Source organism: Felis catus, chromosome C1 (assembly GCF_018350175.1).
Source record: "Felis catus isolate Fca126 chromosome C1, F.catus_Fca126_mat1.0, whole genome shotgun sequence".
In the NCBI taxonomy this organism is placed as follows: domain Eukaryota; kingdom Metazoa; phylum Chordata; class Mammalia; order Carnivora; family Felidae; genus Felis; species Felis catus.
In genome coordinates, this window is record NC_058375.1 from 2,223,069 (window position 1) to 2,247,173 (window position 24,105).

General features: G+C 57.6%; 2 protein-coding genes across 15 annotated transcripts in view; one reads left to right on the forward strand and one right to left on the reverse strand.

The window, feature by feature from the left end:
- CEP104 (centrosomal protein 104) overlaps positions 1-10,246 on the reverse strand; it is a 35,182-nt gene extending 24,936 nt beyond the window's left edge. For 6 of the 8 annotated variants that reach the window (XM_019836050.3, XM_045034985.1, XM_011284460.4 and 3 more), the window contains exons 1-7: positions 10,108-10,246; positions 9,496-9,650; positions 6,191-6,341; positions 3,101-3,274; positions 2,571-2,709; positions 746-808; positions 362-438 (exon numbers count right to left, since the gene is read on the reverse strand). In XM_019836050.3, the coding sequence (XP_019691609.2) occupies positions 362-438; positions 746-808; positions 2,571-2,709; positions 3,101-3,274; positions 6,191-6,303 (566 nt within the window). In that variant the 5' untranslated portion in view covers positions 6,304-6,341; positions 9,496-9,650; positions 10,108-10,246. Of the gene's footprint in view, positions 1-361; positions 439-745; positions 809-2,570; positions 2,710-3,100; positions 3,275-6,190; positions 6,342-7,047; positions 7,325-9,495; positions 9,651-10,107 lie in introns of all 8 variants that reach the window. The other 2 variants (XM_045034982.1, XM_045034983.1) reach the window with 2 other exon arrangements.
- Positions 9,752-22,738, forward strand: DFFB (DNA fragmentation factor subunit beta). Of its 7 annotated transcripts, none has more exons than XM_045034987.1 (8): positions 9,752-10,823; positions 11,884-12,010; positions 14,179-14,415; positions 15,217-15,296; positions 17,119-17,289; positions 18,053-18,153; positions 21,055-21,180; positions 21,776-21,913. In XM_045034987.1, the coding sequence occupies exons 1-7, from the start codon at positions 9,783-9,785 to the stop codon at positions 21,134-21,136; spliced, it is 1,839 nt and encodes a 612-aa protein (XP_044890922.1). In that variant the 5' UTR covers positions 9,752-9,782; the 3' UTR covers positions 21,137-21,180; positions 21,776-21,913. The 7 variants fall into 7 exon arrangements, 5 of the variants coding, with proteins under 5 accessions (XP_044890922.1, XP_044890921.1, XP_019691610.2 ...); XR_006583842.1 differs by lacking the exons at positions 21,055-21,180; positions 21,776-21,913 and adding exons at positions 18,690-19,580; positions 19,678-21,048; XR_006583843.1 differs by lacking the exons at positions 21,055-21,180; positions 21,776-21,913 and adding exons at positions 18,690-19,308; positions 19,426-21,048.
- The last annotated feature ends 1,367 nt before the right edge of the window (positions 22,739-24,105 follow it).

Sequence of the window (24,105 nt, forward strand, 5' to 3'; positions counted from 1 at the left end):
TAGGAACTGACAGTTCGGGTCAACTAATTCCTTTAATTCTTACCCAGAAAGTTGCCTGTGCCAATAAAATATCAAAGCACGGTGGACAGATCCTTTACCTGAGTGCATTTTAGGAACTTTCCAGTAATACCTGAACACACGAGAAATGAAGATGTCTCTGACGGGCAATAAATGAAGACGTGCTAAAGAAAACAGTGACCTTAATCTTTAAGTGTATTTAAGTCAATCGCATCAGTGGCTTATCTAGCTCAGAATTGAACTGAGAGGCTCTCGAGTCCAGAATCCTCTGGAGGTGACTCACACTTTGGTGATTCTGAGGAGCGTCACAGGAGTTGATGGCCTTGGGAGGAGGGACTCTTACCCAGTACAAGTTCCTTCCAGAGCTGGGTCCTCGGTGTTGTGCCCCAGATAATGATCAATCAGCTTCTCTCTAGAGGTCTTTGGGAGCAAAACATTCTGCTTAGCGTCTCAGAGGAAAACAGGACCAACACAAAACCTTAACTAAGAGGTGACGTGACAGGAAGGCGTCAGCAGGCTTTAAGGACCCCAGTCTTTTGGAAGCACAGTTCAAATTCTTGAGTGAAAGAAACTTTAATACACTGTAGCTGCTAAAAATTATCTGCCAGTTATTCAACAGACAATTTTATAAACATTTTCAAGAGGACACTTTATGTGACAAAAGTGATCAATCCCCTCTTGCTAGAAATACATTTTCTTCTCTAGGAATGAAATTTCTCAAACTTACAATATTGCTTTCATCACCAAAATCTGCAGGGTCTCCAATGATATTTACTGCAACCAGAGCAACCTAAGGGAGAGTTGACCAACAGAAATTAAGTATCAGATTTGTGACTTACTCCCTTTAAGACAAGCTGCCCACTCATACTGTCATCGAGGATGATGTACATCAAAGCACATGCATTATAAAATGCCAAGTGTATTGAATTCTAGTGTATAGAATTACCACGAATAGTTTCTACAAATCACATAAGTTGATATTCTAATACCAAATCGAGTGGCTACTTTAACGTCTAAAGTATATTAAAACAATAAAGGCTAAAAGACCTCCACAGGTTGGTTTTTTTTTTTAATTAAAAAAAATTTTTTTTAATGTTTATTTATTTTTGAAGGAGAGAGAGAGACAAAGTGCGAGCGGGGGAAGGGCAGAGAGAGAGGGAGACACAGACTCTGAAGCAGACTCCAGGCTCTGAGCTGTCAGCACAGAGCCCGACATGGGGCTCGAACCCACGGACCGTGAGATCATGACCCGAGCCAAAGTTGGAAGCGTAACCGACTGAGCCCCCCCAGCCGCCCCAAAACCTCCACAGGTTTAACACAGCCTCGTGTTGAACTGCTTCCTCACAGTCAAGTGTTGGGGCCCATCCACATGATCTTGGTAAACTAGACAACGAACTGAAACTCTACATTGACGTAGCTCAGTCTGTCTGGATCGGTGATTCCCTGAAGGGGGAGGAGTCCCCTTCCCACATCCTCCCTTTCTTGAGGATCACTACCAGAATGAAGTGAGGGGAACTGCAGGTTCACACACACAAGATGGGGAGGAGAAAGGGTCAGTCTTCCAGTTTATGGTCAAGCATGGCTGCAATGGACCAAGTAACGTCTCAGAGCTTGCCTCTAAGTCACTGGCTGAATACAAAACTTTGATTTGGTCGAATGTTTCCATTCCTCTTGGAGGGGGCAGGGAGTGTTGAAAGTATCTGTGCTAATTAAGAGTCTGCTGTGGACACAGTTGATTTCTACTACATGAATCATGCCCAAAACAAAACAAAACTGAAAAAGAGAAAAGAAAAAGAAAGATGGGAAGGGAGGGAGGAAAAGATGAGAGTTATTTGCTTGGAGCCGGACTACACGCAACATTCCATCACATCCCCAGTTTCTCCCAGGGGGTTGATTCATCTTGCAAAATTTAGTGGGTTTACCTAGAAGAGTGTCCTCTAACAGAAACGGTGCAAATCACACAGGTAATTTTAAATTTCCTTTTTGTTTTTTTTGAGTTTATTTATTTCGAGAGAGAGAGAGAGAGGGAGTGTGTGCGTGCACACAAGGGAGGGGCAGAGAGAGAGGTGAGAGGGAAATCCCAAGCAGGCTCTTCACTGTCAGTGTGGAACTCGATCACACAAACTGCGAGATCGTGACCTGAGCCAAAACCAAGAGTCAGATGCTTAATCGACTGAGCCACCCAGATGCCCCAAGTTTTCTAATGGACACAGTAAAAAACTGTGAAAAGAACGACGTCGATTTTAAACTGAACGTGGCCACAATATTATCACTTCACTGTGGAAATGACTCTCTTCCTCACGTGAAGCCTCTGAACTCGTGTCCAGTTAACCCGCGCAGCCCCTCGCGCTTGGGTGCCCAGGCCCCCAGGGTGCAACGTCCGTGTGCGGCAGCGGCTCCTGATGGGACAGCGTGGCTCGGAACGGCCTACCGCCCTTCCGTAAAAGTTACCATCTTAGAGAAAGACTTGAAACGTCTTTGCCAAGGGGTGCGGGCCCACGCCATGCCACCAGGAGGCGGGGGGGCGGTCAAGGGGAGGGCCCGCGTCTCACCTGATTATATATGTTGTACTTGTTGAGGTGGTTTTCGTGAAAGGTCAGCTTGAGAAACTGTCCCACCGCGTCCACGTAGACGGACTTCAGCTCCCGGGCTCTGCAGCCCGTCTTCTCGTTGTCACAGAGAGAGACATAGCTGAAAGAGAGCACGCGCCAGAGTCACGTTGACAGGGACCGTCCTGCGCAGTGGAAGTGGCCGCTGCTACCACTGAACTCCACAGGGTTAAATACAAGTTAAGTCTAGAGTGGAAAGACCCAGGGAAAAAGCTCAGAAGTTGCACTCTAACCAGGCTTCTTAAAACAAGTTCTAGATCCGAAGGCAGAGACGAGCTCCATGGAAGAAAACAACAGCCCTGCTTACAGAGCATATTCTACGTGGGGCGGCTGCTCAGACACCATGTCCCCTGGCAGCAAAGACAAGTCTGTGACACAGGACCAACCGCAGGGGGCGATCCATTGGTTTGCATCGCACTGAGGCAGGCAGTCGGGTTGACAGTTCCCACCAGACCTTTCCAGGTCACGCTCACCCGAGCCTTCGAAAGCGCTCCGCCTGGTAGGGCACGAAGTACTCGGGCAGGCTTTCGCTGATGTAGAACTCCACTTTGCTGGGGATCATGTACTGGTGGGCGAGCAGCTGCAGCTTTCTTATTCGACACCTCTCCACCATCTGGAGAACGATCTCTTGCGGAAACTGGCAAAATCTGAAAGCAAACCATTGTTTTTCCCACACGGTCACGGCCGCGGTTTCCAGCCATGTGCGTGGTGCTCCCCACGTAGCAAGGCGGTCCGGGTGCTGACGTGAGGGCCCCACGCGGCACGGCTGCTCCCTCCAGCCTCCAGCTAGAAAACAGTCCAAAATGAAACCTGAGGTTTACCACGAGATCAATACTTCAGTCTTAAGAGGCTGTTCTAGTGGGCAAGCAGGGCCGAAGGGTTTTCCCCAGGAACCCAGATGCTTCAGGAAAACCACGTGCTTGGCGAATCCCGAGTGAAGGGTGCCGGGCAAGAATCAACACTGAGCGAGGGCCACGTGTGCCTGGTGGTCCGCAGAAGCCTGCGACTGGCCACTGTGGAGCTTCTAATTTTGCCTAGTACCGACACAGCGCGTTAAGAACCTACACTGGAGGTCAGAGAACCGCAGTGTAAGCACAGCCTTCACGCTGCGTGATCTGATCACGATGAACAACAGAGCACAGCGTTTAGGCCGTAGACGCCGTGCCCGCTGAGCTGGCACACCCCGGCTCACAATGGTGGGGCATCCAGGGCCCCGGGAGGGGGACGCACCCAAGGAGGGTACAGGTGGAAGGGGCTCGGCGGCCTGCAGGGTGTGCTCACTCCTGCCCCCTGGTCGTGCTCCCTGGCCCTCCTCTGCCACCTCTCCAGGCGCCTCCCTCTCCACTGAGAAGACAAGAACCTCAGATGGGGCTGCTCACTCCCTGAATAGGGCGGTGTCCCTGCCGGTGCCCCGCCCCCCCCTCAGCCTCCTGAACAGTGCTGCCCCCGGGGCAGCTCGTATAATGTTACTCAAGCAACGGACAGTTTAAAAGGTGTACAAATATTCGAGACGATCAATTGAAAGAGATGTTCTTGGTTAAAGTTTGGGGCTAACAAAACCTTGCCCACAGGAGCTCGGCTGTGAAAGCAGGGACCTGCAGACACACAAGCCGGCATGGGGCACAGTGAGGATGTGAGGCCCGGTGAACAAGCCTGCCCCCGAAACTTCCAGCAACACACAGACGCACTCTTAAGACCCCCCCATCCTAAGAAATCCCTCCTGTGACCGCACCGGGGCCTGGCTGCCAATGTCACGCAGGAGCTGTCAGTGGCCACCAGCTCAGCTCTTCACGCACCCTCCCCAGTCCCGCCAGGGCATATGCTGCCACAGCCAACTCTGGCCAAGGCCATGTGCAGTGGACTTCCCAGTCCTGCTCTGTTCAGTCCGCAGCTCCTGGCCTCCTCCTACCTTAGGGCGCCCTCCCCTGGGCTGGGTTCCAGGCTCCTTCCTCTCCCCACACTCACCATAGGGGGCCTATCTGACCACGGCTTTAGAAACCTCCTGCGTCAAGGAGCCCCAACTAAACGTTGCCCGGGTCCAAGCCTACGATCTAGCTGTGACCTGACATTTCCACGCAGACACCCATAGATGTTAGTAGATGTGACAGACAAAAACTCCTGACCCCTGCCACCTTCCCCCATCCCGTGCAGCCAGTCTCCTGGTCCCCTGCTTTGCCAGCTGGGGCCCTCCTCCCCATCCGCTGTGGCCTCCCTCCCTCCCCACTGCCGCATAACGAGTGCCTGCTTCCCAGCAGCACACAGAAAAGAGGAAGGGAAGAGCGAACAAAGGAACACCAGGCTGAGTGCAGGAGAGTCTGCTCAGCCTCTAAGTCCAGCTGTAGCTCCAAGGGACGTGCAGGGGTGACGGGGCGGGTGAGCACAGATCTGATGGACTTTCGCGCCAGAGGCACAGTCACCAGAAATCTGCCAGCACTAAGGTTTTGAGGTTTCAAAGATGAAAAGCTCGTAAGAGAGATGGCTCTGGGGCAGAAGGCAGCTAGTGAACACCGGGAACCAGGAACCCAGCAGAAGGCAGCTAGTGAACACCGGGAACCAGGAACCAAGCAGCTTGTGACTCGAACACTCCTCAGTCGCTCACGGTGGTCAAGTGTGGCTTTAGACGTTTAAGACAGTTACTATTTTCAAATGCTAAGCACATACGTCATACTCGGTGGTGAGATCATTCTGGGCACAAGGACACTCTGAAAATCCTATAGTATGTTTAAAAAAAAAAAAAACCTCCAAAATTATTTAAAGAAAAATAAGACACCAGACAAAATCAGAAGTTCGAGGCTTTTTAAAATCCTTCAAAAACCGGGCCTGTGACTCGGTTGTTCAAATGCAGCTTACAGAGTTTGTGCACGCATCAAAGCTGTCGTTGAGGGACACTGAAGAGGCCACAACGGGACGGTGGGAAGCGTGAGAGGCGTGGACACTGGGGAGGGGTGGGGCGCACCGGGGAGCTGGCCCCACAGGCAGGAAGCCTGTCAGGCACTTGCGTGATGGGACTCCTATGGTTTCACCTTCGGGGAAGACTGACGACCTCTAAGGAAAAGGCTTAGTTTCAGAAAAATACCAACTCGTATAATGTTACTTAAGCAACGGACAGTTTAAAAGGTGTACAAATATTCGAGACGATCAATTGAAAGAGACGTTCTTGGTTAAAGTTTGGGGCTAACAAAACCTTCCCACAGGAGCTCGGCTGTGAAAGCAGGGACCCGCAGACACACAAGCCGGCACGGGGCACAGTGAGGACGCGAGGCCCGGTGGACAGTCAGGGGAGACAGTTCAACAACCGTGGCCGGTCAGTTTCCGCCCTCTCCCCGTATTTGTGCGTCTCTGAAGCCAATGTCACTTAACGCTTGGAGGGAAAAAGATCCAACAAATTTTCTTTAAAAACACAGAAAGAGGGAAAACGCCCACTGCATCCCTACGCAGACGGCACCGCGGCACGAAAACAGCAGTGTGGTTTTGAGGCCTGAGTTGCAATAGAGCAGAAACTTAGCAGGAAGGGAGCCCGCCGGCCCGCCCTCGCCCCCCCACCCCTGCCCGGCCCACCTCACCTCGGTGACCTCCACCCGCTGACGGTAGGTGCGTGGATCATTAGTTCCCGGGCACTGAAGCCATCTTCGTGCCCAGAGGAGCTGACAACAACGAAGCCAATCTTGTGCGGCATCCTGGGCGCTGGGCTGGTTGTAAGGGCAGGAAAGGCTTCTTTAAGAGAAAGGAATCGGCAACGTTTTAGTCCACGGAAAGGGTCAGTTTGTGCCTTGCTAACAGACGACATAATTCACAACATATTCAGAATTTCCCCATCACTTTGAAAGAATCTAGCTTTTTGTTAAGCGTTTTTCACAGGAGCCTCTAATTCTACTTAAGGGATCATCTACCTTGACTTTTCCCAAACACATGTCCTAAAAACATGATCACGTAGTGGGTTGAACTGTGTCCCTCCAAAGATAGGTTGAGGTCCTAACTCCCAGTGCCTGTGAATATGACCTTTTTCGGAAATAGGGTCTTTGCAGATGTAATGAGGTTGGGATGAGGGCGTCCTGGAGCAGGGCGGGCCCGAAACAGCAGCACCAGGGTCCATTTAGGAGACACAGACACACACACAGCCAAGGAAAGGGCCAAGCGCCCGGGGCGATATGTCTACAAGCCAACGACCCCGGGCAAGTACTGCTGTCACCACCAAAAGCTGGGACCGGCAGGGGCGGTCCTCCCCTTCAGAAAGAGCATGGCCCTGCCGGCAGCTGGATTTTGAGCCTCTAGCCTCCAAAGTTTTGTTGTCCTAAGCCATCCAGTTTGTGGCACTTTGTTATGGTAAAAACACAGTTTTGCTAAGATACAAATACCAAGTTTTTGTTTTTTGTCAAATCTGAGTTAAGAAAGCAATGTAACCAGCGTGTTAACGACTTACACAAAAGTAAGAGGAAAGGGGCAGTTTGATCAGCAGCGCGGTAACGGCTGACGGTAACGGCTGACGGCAAGCACACGCCCGCAGAAGGGAGGGCAGGACTCCGGGGAGGCGGGTCGGGTGCAGAAGTGGCACCCGGGGCCTGCTGGAGTGACTGACTCGTAGCAGATACTTAGCCATCGGTCGAACGAATGTTTTATGCCATTTTTTAGTGAACCGTGCACAGCTGAATATCATTTGGAGGGTGGATGTTGCGACGTCTGGTTTTGCCAACCTGTCCCTGTGTGAAGACGGCACCCGACTGCAGTTTCCCCCGCACGCTCCACGTCCCTCCCCGGCAGCTAGTTCAGGGACGGGAACAGGAGAGCAGGACCCACACTGGACCAGCGAGGCTCTCCCCCAGGACTCTGCCGGGGCTACTGGGAGAGAGAAGTATTCTTCCTGCTGGGGCTATGGCCGCAGAATATTTCCCAGGGGCCTCCTGGAAGCCTCCTGTGGGGAGGTCCTGCCAGAGAGCGGGCTGACACGGGGCAACAGCCACCTTGGGAACCCTGAGGTTCAGCCACATTTAAAGCCCAAACTACTCATGGCTTGGGGTTATTTTCGAGTCGTCGAGCCAATCAAATTCCTCTTCAGTAAGCCAATCCGAACTACCTTTAAGTATCCGCAATCAGAAGAATCCTCACTAACGTGGATAATAAAGAATTCTCCAGAAAGTTCTCTGGGATAGGACATACTGTCAACTGAAATTCTGAACGGGACGTGACACATAAACATATCCCGCATGAAATTTTGCTTATTTTAATGTGCTTGGTGTGTGATCTAGATCTTTCTTTTATTTCCATTCTGAACCTGAAAAGGCCCATGTGCATAAATTACTGGCTGGTACTTGCTAACGTTTCTTGGGCTGTGGGAACAAAGGCATCCCAAACAGAAAAATAAACCATCATTAGGGAGCCTGGTTATTTCTGATGCAAGCTCACTGCAGGATGTCACAGTAGCGGAGGAAAGCTGAAACTCGCCCAGAAGGTAACGAAAGGCAGTGATTATATGTGGGGTGTGCCTGCAGGGGTGTGGGTGGAGCCCCACCTCTGGCCTCACCAGGGCAGGGATTCGTCCTCTGGAGGGGCTCTCAGCCTGCACTCGCTCCCCACGCCCCGTCCATCCTGCAGATGGCTGACTAGGACTGAATCTCCTCTTCTCCACCACTCTTTTCTGGAGGACGACTGTGGCCTGTGGCCAAGTCTCCCTGTCTGCAGCACTCCTCCCTCCCCCAACTCGCCTGTACTTCCCCTCACGCCCAGCTGGGCTCATCAGCATCTGTGTCTTCACTCAGAGCTCCAGATGTGCTCCCTATCCCGGGTTGAAGGGTCATCTGTGTCCTGACCCAGTCTGCTGTTTGCACCCCCGCTTCTTATCATGAATTCTGAAGTCCAGCCGAACTGAAAGTTCTATGTCTCTGCTCTGAATTCCTCAAATCCCTCAATCATCTTTAAAAAAAAACTTTTTATGTTTCTGAGAGACAGAGAGACAAGAGACCGTGTGTGTGCACGTGCGAATGGGGTGGGACAGAGAGAGAGAGACAGAGACAGAGAGAGAGAGAGAGAGAGAGAGGCAGGCAGGGAGACAGAGGCTCCGAAGCAGGCTCTGCACCGCACAAGCTGCTCGAGCCGTGAGATCATGACCTGAACCGAAGTCAGACATTCAACCGCCTGAGCCACCCAGGCGCCCCTAAATCCCTCAATCACCTTCAAGGGCAGGGCCCACGACTTCCTGTTCCACCTTGGAACTGTAGGTGTCTACGAGGTACCTTCAGCTGAATGTGATCATGTGGACACTACCTTTGAAGCACTTGCTGTGCGCCAAGGACTGTCCTCAGCCCTAGACACACACTTACACCTTCGTCACACTGACATAGGTTTGTGGTCACGCCAACCTCAGGGATAAGGAAGCCGAGACATGGACAGGCTGTTGCTCAAAGTTACACAGGCAGTAAGCTGTGTGGGCAGAATCTGTGTTTAGCCACTCGGGTTCCGGAGTCTCTGCCCTTGAGCAGTCCTCTCTGCTAAGGTGCTAAGACTTAAACGTGAGACTTCCAGAGTCCTAACGAAGGAGGTGTCCGTTTACTACGCTGTCTCATAAGCCCCAGACAGAGTGCGGGCCTTCAGGACCCAGGTAGGAGGAACGCCTGGGCACTGTGAGGACAACACTACCCCACTGTTTGGAAACGATTCCTTTCTGTCCACCTTCTTCCACGGCCCTTCCACCCTGCACCCTGTGGGACCCTTTGTGGGAATCTTCAAGGGCTGCGTGATACCTGGGGTGTTACTACAGGGCGCTACTATCAGCCTCTGTGAACCTCACCACTGATATTTTGGGGAAAATCAAAGCTCCCCGAAATACTCAGCTCCCGGCAGGTAGGACCGTGGCAACAGCAGCAAGGGCTCTCACCTCGGCCTTGCGGCACCCGCTAGCGGCTGCGTGGACGAAGGCAGCTCAGCGGTAGCCTCACCAAGTCTATCAAAACGCAACTTTCCGAGATGTTCTCAGGATCGTTGACCTCCATGAATCAAAGCGAAACAGTTCAGCAACTTCCGAACGTTTGGCTACAAGATTAGGAGACAAACCTTGTTTCCATTGTTCTTTTGCGGAAACCTAACTGTTAGGCGGGTGAAGAACGGTTGGCCAGGTAATCTTAAAGGCCTCAAGGGCCGCCGAGCGCACGTCCGAAACCGAAGATGGGTGGGGAGGCGGGGGTGGGGAGCCGCACCGAACCCGCACGGCGGCACGACCGCATTCCTCACTCACTCGGGTCCCCGTCAGCCGTGCGGCCCGAACACGGAGGTCGCGACGTGCAGAGAGTACCCGACGCTAAATGCGACGCCGACTGGAGGCAACCGCAGGCCGGACCCTGGGCTGCGGCGGGCGGAACGCGGGCAGCGCCCACCCGGGCCCGGGCACCCCGCTCCGTACGCGCCCCCAAGCCCCTCGGCCTCCGCCCTCCGGCCCCCGGCCGCGCCCACACCGCCAGGTCCCGCGCGGTGTCGTCGGGACTCCCGGTACCTGTCAGGACGGAAGGCCCGCCCGGACCTAGGCGCCCTCACGGCTCCCAGGGCCCTCCGCCGCCCCTCGGCAGCGGCTTCCGGAGCTCAGGCGGCGCCTCCTCCACGGCCCCGGGCCGGCCCGCACCCCCGGGCCGCAGCGGCGGTGGCCGCCGAGGAGCAGCCCCGGCCGCCTGCGCTCAGCGCCAGGGCCGCGGCCGCCGCTCTCATGACAACCAGACGGGCCGGGCTGGGCCGCGCCTGCGCACAAAACGGGGTCTCCCCGCCTCCACTTCTCCGGGCCTTCTGGGTAATGGAGTCTCGGGGAGGACGGCGCCTGCGCACAGGCGGGGCTGCCGCTCCACTTCCCCAGGCCTTCTGGGTAATGAAGTCCCCGGAGGACGGCGTCTGCGCGCAAGGCGGGGCTGCACCTCTGCTTCCCCGGGCCTTCTGGGTAATGGAGTTTCCGGGGGGACAGCGCGCGGCCCGGGTCTCGGTCGCAGAGCCCACCGAGCTCCGCACCCCCGCCGCTCAGCTGATCTCTGGGTCCTGGGCGAACAACAGCCTGAGTGGCCGGCCAAGCAGGTGCCGCCGGCGGGGCCGGAGGTCCTGAGGATGTTTACGGTGTTCCGGAAGCCCAAGACGTTCAAGCTGCGGGCTCTGCACAGGACGAAGAAGTTTGGGGTGGCGGGGAGGAGCTACCAGGAGGTGCTGCGGAAGGGGTGCTTCCACTTCCAGGTGCCCGGGGCTGGGGTTCGGGTGCCTTCACTTGCAGGTGCCCGGGGCCGGGGTTCGGGTGCCTTCACTTGCGGGTGCCCGGGGCCGGGGTTCGGGTGCCTTCACTTGCGGGTGCCCGGGGCCGGGGTTCGGGTGCCTTCACTTGCAGGTGCCCCGGGCCGGGGTCCATGGGACCTGGCGCCTCCTCAGACTTCTTCCTGTAGTCACTCAGCCCTTCAGCGGGAGTCTCTGGAGGGTTCTGGCGCAACACCTCCCTCTTCTGACCGTGAAGATTACGGCAGCTCTGGCCTGAGATTCTGGGACTCCCTGTTCTAGTGCATATCTGCTAACTTGCTGTGTGCTCCAGGGCACAGTCAGTGGGCCTCTCTGGGCCTCAGTTTCCCCTTCCGTAAAATGAAGGAGTTGTGTTCACAGGCCAGCACTGTTGTCGCAGGGATTGCAGTCCTCATCCTCACTGGAGTCTCACTGTATTTGTTGTCTTGACCTGGACCTGGAACAGCGCGGGTTGTGGGTGTGTGTGCGTGTGGGGGCGGGAGCGTCAGGAGTTGCCGTGAACGCTCATAAAGCTGACGAGCGTGGAGGGACAGTGTTAGGAAACCAGCGGACCGTGTGCCGTTCACACTTCGTCAGCCAGAGGCAATGAGTCATTTTCAGGAAGATGTTCGCTTTAATCATCGCCCAGGAAAACAGAGTGTGCTGAATGGGCGTGTCCTGATATCGGGTGCTGTGTCCTCATTGGTGGGGGTGTGTTTATGGGCTTAGTGGAAGCAGTCAGGCATCATTTTCTGAAACGGGCTTGGATTTTAAGTGCCTTTAAGGAGCCCGTTTCGAAAGGATCTGTGTGGCGAATCCTGTGGAGTCGACACCGCTAGGTATATATTTTTATGTGACTTGTCATATTTTCGAACGACGTGTAACCCCGGGCACGATTCTTTAAAACACAGTTTTTTTTTTTTCTGACTGTGAGGACCGCAGGTGGAAGGGCCTCAGGTTAATGCTCCCAGGCGGCCCGCCCGAGACCCGAGACGTTAGCTTCCTGCCCTACCCTCCCTCTCCGCAGCTCCCCATCACCGGCTCCCGCCTGTGCCTCTACGAAGACGGCACCGAGCTCACCGGAGACTACTTCTCGAGTGTCCCTGACAACTCGGAACTCGTGCTTCTCACCTCAGGCCAGACCTGGCAAGGCTGTAAGTGGTGGGGACGTGGGAGAGTGGCGGGGAAGCCGGCCCGGCTTTGGAGGTGCTGAGGGCCTGCTGTGGGGGACCAGCCAGGGAAACGGAGAATCTTCTCGCTCTGAGCTCCCCAGGGGGGTGCCCCGAGTCGGGAGCCCGGTTGTCCAGTTGGGTGTTTTAGGTGTCTTTTCTAAGTTATGTGAATTTTATGTTCCTTCTGGGTGTCCTAGTAACTCCAGAGGGCAGAAGGGAGGGATCTGGGGGTTGGGACCTGCACAGGTTTGTGGGTAAGGCAGAGCCAGAGAGAGACGCCGTCCTGTGTCGTCGGGCCGCGCGAAGGGAGCGGTGGTGGCTCAGGTTGTGCTCTGTCTGCTCTGTTGGTGTTTGCTGATGTGCTGTCACGTTGGGGGCCCGTCAGGGGCATCGCTTCCAGGCGTGATTCTTTCGGGGCATCCGGATTTAAGAACCAGCTCGATGACAAGTTGCACATTGGAGCTGTAGGCCAGGGGCAGAGCGAGTGTGCGTTCCTGGCTCTTGTGCAAAGTGGCTTACATTTCAGGAGATGCTTCTGGTGCTCCGGGAAGTGGGAGCCCTGAAGACAGAGATATCTGCCTCTTCGGCCGAAGGGACAGAAAGGGGCCCCTAGAGTGGGGTACGTGTGGCTTTGCCCTGCGGTTGGGACTCCGCTGTTAGCAGTCACATCTAGTGTCTGCTCCAAGGTTGCAAGCGCTCTATCTCTTTGGGGCCGTGTCCTTCTCGAGGAGGCAGCCAGAGAGCAGAGTCACTGTGATGCCTCCTGGGACGGCCCCTTGCAGGAGGTGGGGACTGGGCAGGACAGGGCTGAGAGCCTGCCTGGCTTTTCCTTTTCTTTCCCATTTCGTGGTAGCGAAGTGAACAGACCAAGAAACACGGACTTGTTCAAGTGTGTGAATCATGAGGGATTGGGATCGCATCTCAATATTTTTTTTAAGTTTATTTATTTTGAGAGAGAGAAAGAGCACAAGTAGGGGATGCAGAGAGCAGGGAAGTGTGAGAATCCCAAGCAAGTTCCACACTGCCAGTGCAGAGCCCGACGTGAGGCTCGAACCCATGAACCGTGAGATCATGACCTGAGCCGTAATCAAGAGTTGGACACTTCACCGACTGAGCCCCCCGGGGCGCCCCACATTGTTGTTGTTGTTTTTAAAGAAACGGGCTGTTTTCCAGAGTGGGAACACCTGTCCCACGGCCTCGGCAGCCTCCCCCACTTCTGGCTTCGCCACTCTTCTATTTTAGCCATTCTGATGGGCGTGCAAGGTGTCTCCGTGTGGACAGCTTTGCGTTCCTGTTGGTAGTGCGGTTGACCATCTTTCCCTGGGCTAGCGGGCTGTCCACCCGTCCTCGCCCAGAAGGCGTGTCTTTGTCCGTTTGTATTTTGTCCATTTTCTAATTGGAGTTTTAACTGTTGAGTTTCGGGTTTTTCTCAGAATACGTACTGGATATGAGTCTTGGTAGACGCGTGGCTTCTAGCGATTTCCTCCTGCTCCGTAGCTTGTCTTTACGTCCCCAGAACAGGCTCTTTCACAGAACAAGTTTTCCATTTCGATGAAGCCCACATTGCCCGTGCTTTCCTTTTGTGCTCACGCTCTCCACGTGAAGACTGGAAACTTCTCACCAAGCCCTGGGCCCGGAAGCGTTTCCCTCCTGCCTTTCTCGTCAGTGGATATGATCATGTGACTCTTTTTCTTTAGCCCATGAAGGGTGGGTTTATACTGGTTGATTTTCGAGCACTGAACAGCCTCTCGTCTCCGGAACGACCTGCTGGGCCATGGGAGCATTGTTCTTTCTGTGGGTTGCCGCTTCTGTTGGCCAAGGTGTCACGAAGGGTCGCGGTAGACCGTGGTTCCACTGGGTTCTAAGCGCTGGCTGGGCTGCAGTCAGGTGGGTGTGGGAGGCTCCAGGAGGGAGGTCCGGAAGGAGGCCCAGAGACGTGGGAGGTTTTGTTTGGGGAAGAGAAGGGCAGCGACCCACCGGCTGTCGTGCCTCCACATCCGGCCCCTCCCCACGCTGAGGGGTGGGCAGCCAGGCCCAGGGGAAGGGCTAGCTGGCATCCGGGCAAGCCCGGGTCCCCGGACGCCCCTGAGGTCCAGCAGGTCCAGAAGCATGGTGATGCTGGGCGTGCGGAGACCCCTTCCTCACCACAGCGCTCAAAGGACCGCCGGCTTTTCTGTCTGTGACTCTTCTGGTGGCAGATGTGAGTGACATCCATCACTTCCTCCACGCATTCCACAAGCCGCAGGCGGGGCTCATCCAGGCTGCCCGGCAGCTGCTCTCCGGGGAGCAGGCCCCGCTGCGGCAGAAACTGCTGGCCGACCTCCTGCACACCGTCAGCGAGAACACCGAGGCTGAGACCAGGGCCGAGGACCCGCCGTGGTTCGAAGGTACTCCGGGGCCCGGAGCAGGGGTGGGGCTTGCTGGGAGCTGGCCACGCAGGGGACACCAGGTCCCACCGCAGTCCCTGGGCGGTGGGCCTCCTGGCTTCTGTGTGCTAGAGGCCCCGGGACTGGCCTCCTTACTCCTCCGTCAGCTGTGGGAAAGCGTACGTGACGTAATGTGTTCCGTCTGAATCATTCTAAGCGTACGGTCTAGGGTCGAGCACGTTCTCTGTGGCGTGCAGCCACCACCAGCATCCGTCTCCAGAACCTCCTCACATTCCTCAACGGCAGCCGTCCCTATGTCCCCTCCCAGCCCCCACCCTCCACCCGGTCTGGATCTGACTCCCCTCGGGGCCTCCCCTGGGGGATCACACAGGACTCGGCCTCCTGAGCCTGGCCTGCTCCACGAGACACAGTGCCCTCGGGTGCGCGCGTGCTGCAGGATCTCCCTCCTTCAGGCTGGATCTCATTCTGTGGTGTGGCCGGACCGCGTTTTGCTTGTCTGTCACCCGGCCGTGGACACTTGGGCGTGTCCACCTCGGGGCGCGGCCTTCAGGCCCGCCGGAGCCGCCCTTGGACTGCAGGAGAGGGGGTTCGGGTGCCTGGAGCCGAAGCCCCTCGGTGGTGTCTAGATGCCCACGATGCAGGTGGGCCAGAGAACCCTCTCCAGGCAGAGGGCAGGAGCCCGCGAGCGGGACACGATCAGCACGTGTCTCAGACGAGGCGGGTGGCGCTCGCAGCCTGCCCAGCCCGGGAGAGGATGGCCGTGGACTCCAGGGGGGTCTCGCCTTCTCTTGCTCCTGGCAGGTCTGGAGTCTCGATTCAAGAATAAGTCTGGCTACCTGAGGCACAGCTGCGAGAGCCGTATCCGGAGCTACCTGAGAGAGGTGGGTGTGCGGTGGCGGGCACGGGGGCGGGGCGAGGCGTGGAGACGGTGCCCGGAGCTACGCGCCTCTGCGGGCGGACGGCCCCGCCGGGGCCCAGCTCGCGGTGTCCCTGGGGCGCAGCTAGCGGCCGGCTCCCCGCACTCCGCCCTGAGCTGGCCTGAGCTGGCGCCCTGTGGGGTTGTTGGGGCCCCACCTGGGGCCTTGGCCCCCTTTCTTTTTGCGCCGGAGTCTCAGTGTGGGTTTTGAATAGAACCGACCTGTGAACGTCATCACCCGTCAGGTGGTTGGATTTTGACGTGAACTTGTCTTCATCCAGCACTGGCTGTGACGGACGCCCACGTGGGTGGGTCCTGGCCTCTTTCCCCACGAGGACACTTCTGTCTCCAGGCTGTGGCCCTGGGTGGGGGACCTGACCTCTGAGAACTGGGAAGGGCCGAGCTGCATCTGCTTTTGGGGTGCTCCGAGCCGTTGTGGGTGTGAGCTCTGACTCCACGGGCCCAGGAAGGAGATGACATCCTTTCTCCCCCCGGGAGATCCGAGAAGCGAACACAGATGGAGATTTAAAGCTTCGGTGTTCCCACTGGACGTGGCTGTCTGTCCCCAGAGAAATCTGTGCCTGATGTGGCCTCTGTCCTGCTGCCCCCTCAGCGAAGAAGCAGAGCCCACGGACAGATTGGCGGCACGGAGGGCAGAGCTGGAGCGGTATCCCGTCCCGCTCAGAGGAAAATTTGGTCCCGTGGCACTCGCCTTTTGCCGTGAGGGTGGGGGTCTGTGCAGCTGCCTTCCGACCTCGTACGATGGGACAGAGGTGGGGTGCGTTCCCCAGGCGCTGACCTCTGTAAGGATGAAAGATGTAAGAGGTCAGCTCCCCAGAGTGGACGGGAGTCCAGGCCAAGATCCCGTGACCCCTGCGCCGGGCCCTCCACGCAGGGGTGAGACTGGGTGCTCCCTGCAGAGGCGTGTTGGGGGAGGGGGCTGCCCCCGTGGTCGTGTGCTTGGAAGGCAGTCCTGAGGCTGTCTTGCCCCCTGACTTTGCAGATGTTCTTCCTGCCCCGCTCCCTCCCCCTCTCCCTCCACGCCTGCCCGCGTTTCTTGGACCGTTTCTTGGACCGTAGATCGCAGGGTCTATGGTGCAGGACGATGCACGGCCCGTGCTCCACTGAGAAGGAAAGCTCAGGACCGCAGTGTGGAGGCCCCTGTGGTCCGGCCCGGCTCCCCCACCTTCTCTGTCCTCCCACCTCTGCTCCACCCTGGCCACCCTTGCCTGCCCCTGCTGCTGCCGAGAGCGTGCTTCCTGCCCTGGCCGCCCCGGCCTGTCTCTCAGGCTGTGACCCCCTCGGCACCACACAGACCCTGCCGGGCCCTCTGTGCCCTGTTAATGTGTCTGCCGTCCTGTTGCACGCACTCGACCAGGAGCCCCGTGGGGAGGAGGGGGGTCTTTCTCTGCCTCCCCCCGGGTGCTCAGCGTTTGGCTGCATTGTTGTGAGCCTCCCTCCAGCTTGAGTGGGCAGCGTGGGTGGCGGGCGGGTGACGTTCCTCGCCTGCCCGCCTCCTCTTGAATTTCTTCCCACGTGGCAGCGGCGAGCGCCAGGGAGACGGGGCCAGGACTCCCGGAGCTTGAGTCTGTTACGTGGCCGACCCTGACCCCGGCTGCACGTCACGGGCCCAGAGAAGCTGGCCGGGCTTGGCCGGCCAGGGACCGTGTGAACTCAGCACACTGGGGACCCCAGGCGGCAGGGTCCCCGAGGGCCGTGGCACCGAGTGGACTCGGGGAGTCCCCCGACCGCGCCAGCCTTCAGCGATGTCCCTTGGCGTCTTCAAGGTGAGCGCTTCTGCCTCCACGGTGGGCGCGGAGGCTCAGGAGGAGTACGTCCGGATTGTTGGCCTCATGTGCCGGAAGCTCAGGGCGGAGCAGTACCACAGCAGCTACTTCGACAGAGGAGCCAAGGCGGACAGCCGGCTCTGCACACCCGAAGGCTGGTTCTCCTGCCAGGTGAGCCGGGGGCCGGGGTCCTCCTTCGAGAAACGCCGGTGGCAGGGAGAACGCAGGGCACTGGGGACGGAGGGCACCACTTGGCCCCCTCGGGAGGAGGGTGGTGGGCAGAGGAGAGGACGGTTTCAGAGCTTCTGAAACGTGGTGTGTCCCCGGGCAGCCATCTAGGTGACGGCTCAGAGTTCAGGACTGGTGGCCAGGTGTGACCCTTCGGGCATTAGTGTGGCCTGACTCCACTCCCTGGTGGGGTGTGGTGGCAGCAGCTGGGAGCAGTGTCCTGGGCCTCCTCCTGGACACTCGGATAAATGACAGAGATACTGCTTCCCAACAAGTGCTACCACCTCTGGGGAACGGGTCACAGTCTGGAGGCTTGGGGCCGGCGACCTTTGCAAGGACGGGCAGGGGCTGTTCCACTGCCCACGCTTCCTTCCCGGCCTCCTGGACCCCATGCATTTCCAGTAAAATGCCCTGTCCCCACTGGTGGCTTTTCTAGTGCCACTGAGGGTACGGAGCAGGCCCTGGAGGCGGGTGTGGGACCCAGCAGGCGCTCGGTTGGGAATCCGGCATTCCTAACAAGTATCTTACTGGGGGTAACAAGGGAAAGGGGGCGCCGTTCCAAAGACAGGGTTCCCGATCGCCCCAAGCAGCACACCGTTTACCAGGACTAAGTCCCCTACCGGGGGCTCGTCAGTCAGCTCCTCCCGCTTGCCTGAGACCTGGGGTAAGGCCCTTCGAGGACCTGAGCTTGCTCTCTGTTGCCTAGGGTCCCTTTGACGTGGACAGCTGTGCATCCAAACACTCCATCAACCCCTACGGTAACAGGGAGAGCCGGATTCTCTTTAGTACGTGGAACCTGGACCACATGTGAGTATGGGTTCCGCAGAGGTCGGGAGTGCTTGTTGTTGAGAACTGAGCTCACAGAGCCACGGGGCACCTGCGGGGGCCTGTCCCTGCCGTGGTGTCCGTGGCCTGCCTGCCGGCTGCCTCGTGTTTCGTGTGCCGAGCTTGTGGGTTGTGGACCCAAAGGTGTCCTGGGTGTGCGTGCGGATGGGTGCAGGTGCCCACTCCTAACCTGCCTGATTAGGTGCCCTCCGCGGTGGGGGCCTCCGACAGGAGCTGGTCCAGGTCCTCGTCCACGTGCGTGCGACCTGGTACGCGTCCCCTCGGTCACGTCCGGCTCCACCTGTGGGGCCCAGTGGGTGGCTCTCACCGCATCGCACTCTGGGGGTGTCCTGCCCCAACCAAGCAGGAGGTGCTCAGAGCGGGGGCTCTGGGTGGTTACTGTGCGCGGGGCATTTCCTGCTTTCACCGGGGTGCGTGGAGGCCGGCAGCAGTGTTCTTCCACGTGGACGAGCTCTTTCTCAAAAAGGCGCACAAGTAAAATTGTGTTCTCTTCACAGACTCTTTTCTGGAACATAATGATGTCCTTGTCTCTGCTTTGTGAAGACAGGTCTTTCCAGTGCCCTTCAAGTGGCTCTATCACTTTGGGGACAGGTGGCTTTGCACATGTGTAGGACATCACAGGGACAGCTGAGGCTCACTTTCCACCCCTCCTGGATGCACCCCTGTCCTCGCCGGGGAACCGCTCTGCTGCCATTTGCGAGCGTCCCTGTGATGCCTGTTTATGTAGACCTTTACCCTGTAGGTATGATTTGAAAATGGACATAAGTGGTAGCACATGTGGTGACTCTACACCGGGCTTTTCCGTCCTATGTCGTGCTCGCGGGGATGCGTTTGTGGGTTTCGTGCACTCATTTCACCAGGTGCAGAGTGCCTCGCTCTTTCAAGAGAGTATCGTTTGAATATCCGTTTCCATCCCGGTGGGCGCTTCTGGCCGTCCACCTTCCGCTATTACAGAGCCCCCTGGGCTGAGCGCGCACGCGGGACCGACCTGCGTGGCCATGTGGGTGTGGCCCGTGGACTGGCAGCGTCCTCAGCATGTGGGGACTGGTCAGGAATGCAGATTCTCGGGCTCCGCGCACCGTTTCCCGGGTGCTGGGGATTGGGGTGCACGTTCAGGTGAGGAGGCTGTCCTGGTGCCCGAGCTGAGGAGCTGCGCTCCCCTCTAGGTAGGGTGCCAGGTCTCACCCCTTCGATGTGCACGGAGCACCCAGAGACGATTGCCGGGTTCTCCAGGTCCTCTGTCGGCTACTTTCCGTGACCCGCTGGGGCGTGGGGACATCGATCTGGGGGCGGTCCCAGCACTCAAGGGGCGGAGCAGGCCAGCCTGGAGCAGAGTGCAGACGAAGCAGCAGAGGCCGGAGCGGGGTTGCCTGACACCTTGGTTTCAGGTGCATTTTCTCTGTCTCAATACAGTACTTCTGTTTTCCGGCAAATCGGCCCGCTTCTCTGCACGCGTCTGACTTCCGGTTTTCTGTCCTATTTCAGGCTCGTTTCTCCCAGGAGGGTCCTGTGGGCACTAAATGTTCTTTGGTCTTGGAAAATGTCCCTCTGGCCTCTACTCCTGCGTGGTCATTTAGCGATACTGAATTCTGGGCGGTGGGTGTCCCACCTTCAGAACTTTGAAGACGTGCTCACACTGTCCCGGCGTCTGCTCGGGAGAATTCTGCCCACAGCCTGTTCTCTGCCATTTCTGCGGACATTGCAGATTTTCCCTTTCTCTTTGAGCATGGCGTGTGTGCGGGTTTAGATCCTTAAATTCTGACCGGGGCTTGTCTTTGTTCCGAAGACAAGTTTCTTTTGTTTTGGAAAACACCTAAGTATTTTTTAGTTACCCCTTCTCGGCTTCTCTCTGTCCGGCTTCTCTGGAGCTCCCGCTGGCCGCACGTTGGACCTTCTCGTCCTGTCTCCCTTGTGCTGTGGGGGTGGTGTCGGGGAGCCCTCCGAGGCCTCTCAGCGGTCTGTTTCAGAGTGCTCTAGCCCAGGTCCTCCGCCGGGGTCCTCGCCCTTTGCGGTGTGCTCCTTGTGACATCTGTGCATCTGGATTCAGAGTCCACCCTCGGTGGGGACTGTGTTTTCTGTGCACTGGCTTGTCGTGTCCCCACAGGGTGGTTTTGCATTTGTTTCTGCCGGACACTCACGGAAAGCCAAGGCTTCCCGTGGCTCTGAAACAGCGGAGTATTAATTTCTGGCTTGGGTCCCGTCCCCTGTGGCAGGTACAGTCGGACTGTGGGTCTGTGTGAACGGTGAGCCGAGGGTCCTGGGTTTCCTGGTGACTGTGGAAATGGTCACGCTGTTGGTGCGCCCGAATCATGCTTCCTGGGGCCTCTACCTTGTGTGTTGTCCTCACCCCTCCCGCTGCTGACTGAGGCTCGGCCATGTGGCTCCAGCACACAGGACGCCAGCGGACGCCTGACACGTGCTTGTGCGCTGGGGCTCCTTCTCTTTGAGCGCTGGTGTCAGTGGGGAGGGCCCTGGCCTGGCCTCCTTGAGGGTGAAAGGCGCCATGGGGAGCAAGGCCGCCCCCAGCCAGCCCTCCAGCGTCGCGCTGCCACAGGAGCGGTCGGGGCCAGCGGGCGCCCCCCCCCCTTCTGGGGCTGGGCAGGCAGCAGTAGGTAGAGGGTAGGGTGGCTTCCCCTCCCTCCCAGAGCCCCGGGCGCCCCTGCCGCTTCCCTTCCGCTTTAATGGCTGGACTGGGGTCTCGGTCCCACCTCCCTGGCCCTCCCCTTGGGCCTCTGTCGGGACCAGAGCCCCAGTGGGCTGCAGGAGGGTGGCTCGCCCCTGCGGATCAAGTGTGGACTTGAGTTCCTGGCAGTGGGGAGCCCTCACCTGCTCAGCTTTGTACCTCTTTTCCCTTTTCTTCAGTGTTTCTCCGTGTTGGAGGGACAGGTGGGCCCAGCATGCTGCAGTGGCCCTCCTGGCCTTGTTTCTATTCCTCGTGTTATAAGCTCAGTTCGCAAGCTTTACCTGTCAGTATGCGGGCTTTGAAAGGTGTGTAAGCAGAACAGGTTTACACAAAGCAGTATCGCGATTGTCTCCAGTGGACACACACACAAGCACAAGGTCGTGGTTGGGAAGACAGACGTCAGGCCCTTAAGACTCTCCCCAGGGAGGACAGGGGCTCAGCTTTACTTCTGTGGTTCAGCTGGGGAGGTGCTCCTGTGTCACCACGGAGACGGGTGTCAGTGGGGATGGGTGGCACAGGGCTCCACCCCCTTTCCCTGTGTACTTCTCAGTACTTACAAACACGCACCGCCAGCTCTCCTCCGTGAGACATTCAAGCTGCTGGCCCTGGGGCCGCATGCGGTGAGGACCGTCCCCCCAGTGCTGCCCCTGCTGACAGCCGCGGCCAGAGGAGGGGTCACTGCCCCGCTGCTCCTCGGGCGTGTTTCCAAGTGAGGCTCCTTTTGAAACCTGAACCTCTGGCCGCGTGTCGTCCTGTACGCCCCCAAACGTCAGCTCACATTTGGGCCACAATGACCGGGTGAAGCCCTCCAACGTGTCCCCGTGCTGCCATAGCAGGCTACTCGGTAGGGGCCGTGGGACGCCGGCAGCAACCGTGACCCTGTCTCGCCTTGCCCTGCAGAATAGAAAAGAGGCGCACTGTCATCCCCACGCTGGAGGCCGCCGTTGCGGAGCGGGCCGGCAGGGAGGTGTCCTGGGAGTACTTCTACAGCCTGCTTTTCACTGCACACAACCTGAAGCTGGTCCACATCGCCTGCCATAAGAAAACCAGCCACGGGCTCAGCTGTGACCCGCGCAGGATCTACAGACCCCAGACGAAGCCGAAGAGACGGCAGCCGGCCCGCAAGTGCCAGTGATGGGCCACGCGTGGCGCCTCCTCCCCCGGCGGGGACGTCCTCCCGTTGGGCACCGTTACTACACTTTTGCCGCTGCAGTGGTTTCTGGAAAAACTTCGCAGAGCCCTCCTACGAGTTCTGACCTCGCTACACTTCCGAATCTGTGTTGGCACCTCCGACGGCCCGAGTGCCAGCGGACAGGCTAGCCGTGCCCTGGGGCGCGCGGTTGGCTCAGGAGCCCCTCCGTCCCTGCTGGGCGGCCCCCGCAGAGACGCAGCGTCAGGCCCGACGTGGCCGCGCTGGTCCGAGGCACGGGCGTTCTGTGTCAGCTCTCTGCTGGGTCTCTGCTCCCGGGCGGATGTGAGGCTGTATCTGCTGGACTTTTCCGGATGCTCCAAAGAGTGGCAACCCATTCAGGGCGAAATGTTTGTAAAGAACGCGCAGGGACACGCGCTGCTGTATGGTTTATGATGGCAGAAAGCGGGAAACCCTCCGAATGCCTGTCCACAGGCGAGTCCTGCTTGTGGTATCGTGCTGAACCGCGGCAAACCGCTGGCTTTGTAGCTCAGAAGCTGTCAGAGGCCGTTAATTTCTGGGTTCGTCTTCCATGTGGACATAAGGCACAGCCACGTGGCAGCTCTGTGTGTTTCATACGGAAAAGGGAAGCTGTCGAGTGCACAAAGCATCCAGTGGCTTGACCATGCAGAGGACGATCTGTTGGTTTTATAAAAGCCCGTGAGTGTATGTCACACGCACGTGTTAGTGCGTACAAGATGGTCAGGAAACACACCGTCAGGACAGCAGTAGTCCTGGGGGACGGGGTGGGTGGGTGGGTGGGGTACTGGATTTTAAAGAGCCAATTTTCTAAATCATGTATTTTATAATACTTGAAGTTTTTGAAATGATCACTTATTTCATGATCCTTTAAACATTCATTTTTTAAAATCACAGATTTTAATATTTGAATTTTTACATTTATTGTATAATCATAAAAAGCAATAAAGATTTTTCAGAAAAAGACTTATCAAAAAAATTTGCACTCACTGGGAATGATGAAAATGAGGATAAAAATAGGGGTTAGTGATTTTTTTTTCAAAGGTTTTAATTTATTTCTGAGAGAATGAGCAAGCAAGTGTGAGCAGGGGAGAGGCAGAGAGAGAGTGAAAGGCACACAGAGAATCCCAGGCAGGCCCTGTGCTGTCAGCACAGAGCCCGATTGAAGGCCTGCACTCACGAGCTGTGAGATGGTGACCTGAGCCAAAATCATTCCGTTTTCGGAAATCGAGATCTCAGAGCGAGTCGATCCTGTGTGGAACCGTACGAGTGCCACCTCAGCACGTGGTGTTTACCTGGCTGGACGGGGAAGCCCAGACCGTGGGGGAGTCGGGGCCCGTGGGAAGCGCGCCCTGCTGTCCCGGTGGACCCTCCTTCTCCAGCCCAGCAGCAGCGCGACCTCTTTGCAAAACGGGGTCATGGGCTGTCCGTTTTCAACAAAAGAAGGGAGTTAAAACGTAGCGGCTGGGAGTGTTGAGTCTAGTGATCTGTGGGTGCAGGAATGCTGGGTGGTCCGGGCAGGAGGTCCCTCGTACCGGCAGGCCCGTCACTTGCTGTGGGCCGGCTCTTTGGTCAGCAAGGCTGCAGAGGGAGGACCTCCAAACCCAGGGCCTGCAGGAGGGAGGCGGCCGGCAGTCAGCCTCTGATGGCAGCTGAGGGGCAGAGGGAGCTGGCTGGGGAGTGAGGGCAGGGAGGCCCAGGGAGGGAGTCGGCGTGCAGAGCCGGGGGGGGGGGGGGGTGGACGAGGTGAAGGGGGTCCGCAGTGGAGGCCCTTGGACCAGTGTGAGCAAGGCACAAGGGCTCTGGTGAGGCGAGGCCTGGAAAGGGGGCATTTCAACCCCAAACACTCTAGGAAGCCCTTGAAGCAATTTAGGAAGGGGCCCCGAGTGCCCATTGCCAGGACAGGCCGGTCTCCAGCCTGCCTGAGGCTCCAGGAACACCCCGCCCTGGGGGTGTCTGTCACCAGCCAGTGACCTGGGCCGGGCTGGGGTCCAAGTCCGAGGTCCTCGGGTGGGTATTCCAAGCTCGTGTGACCCCAACAAGACCCTGGGCGGCCCCAAGG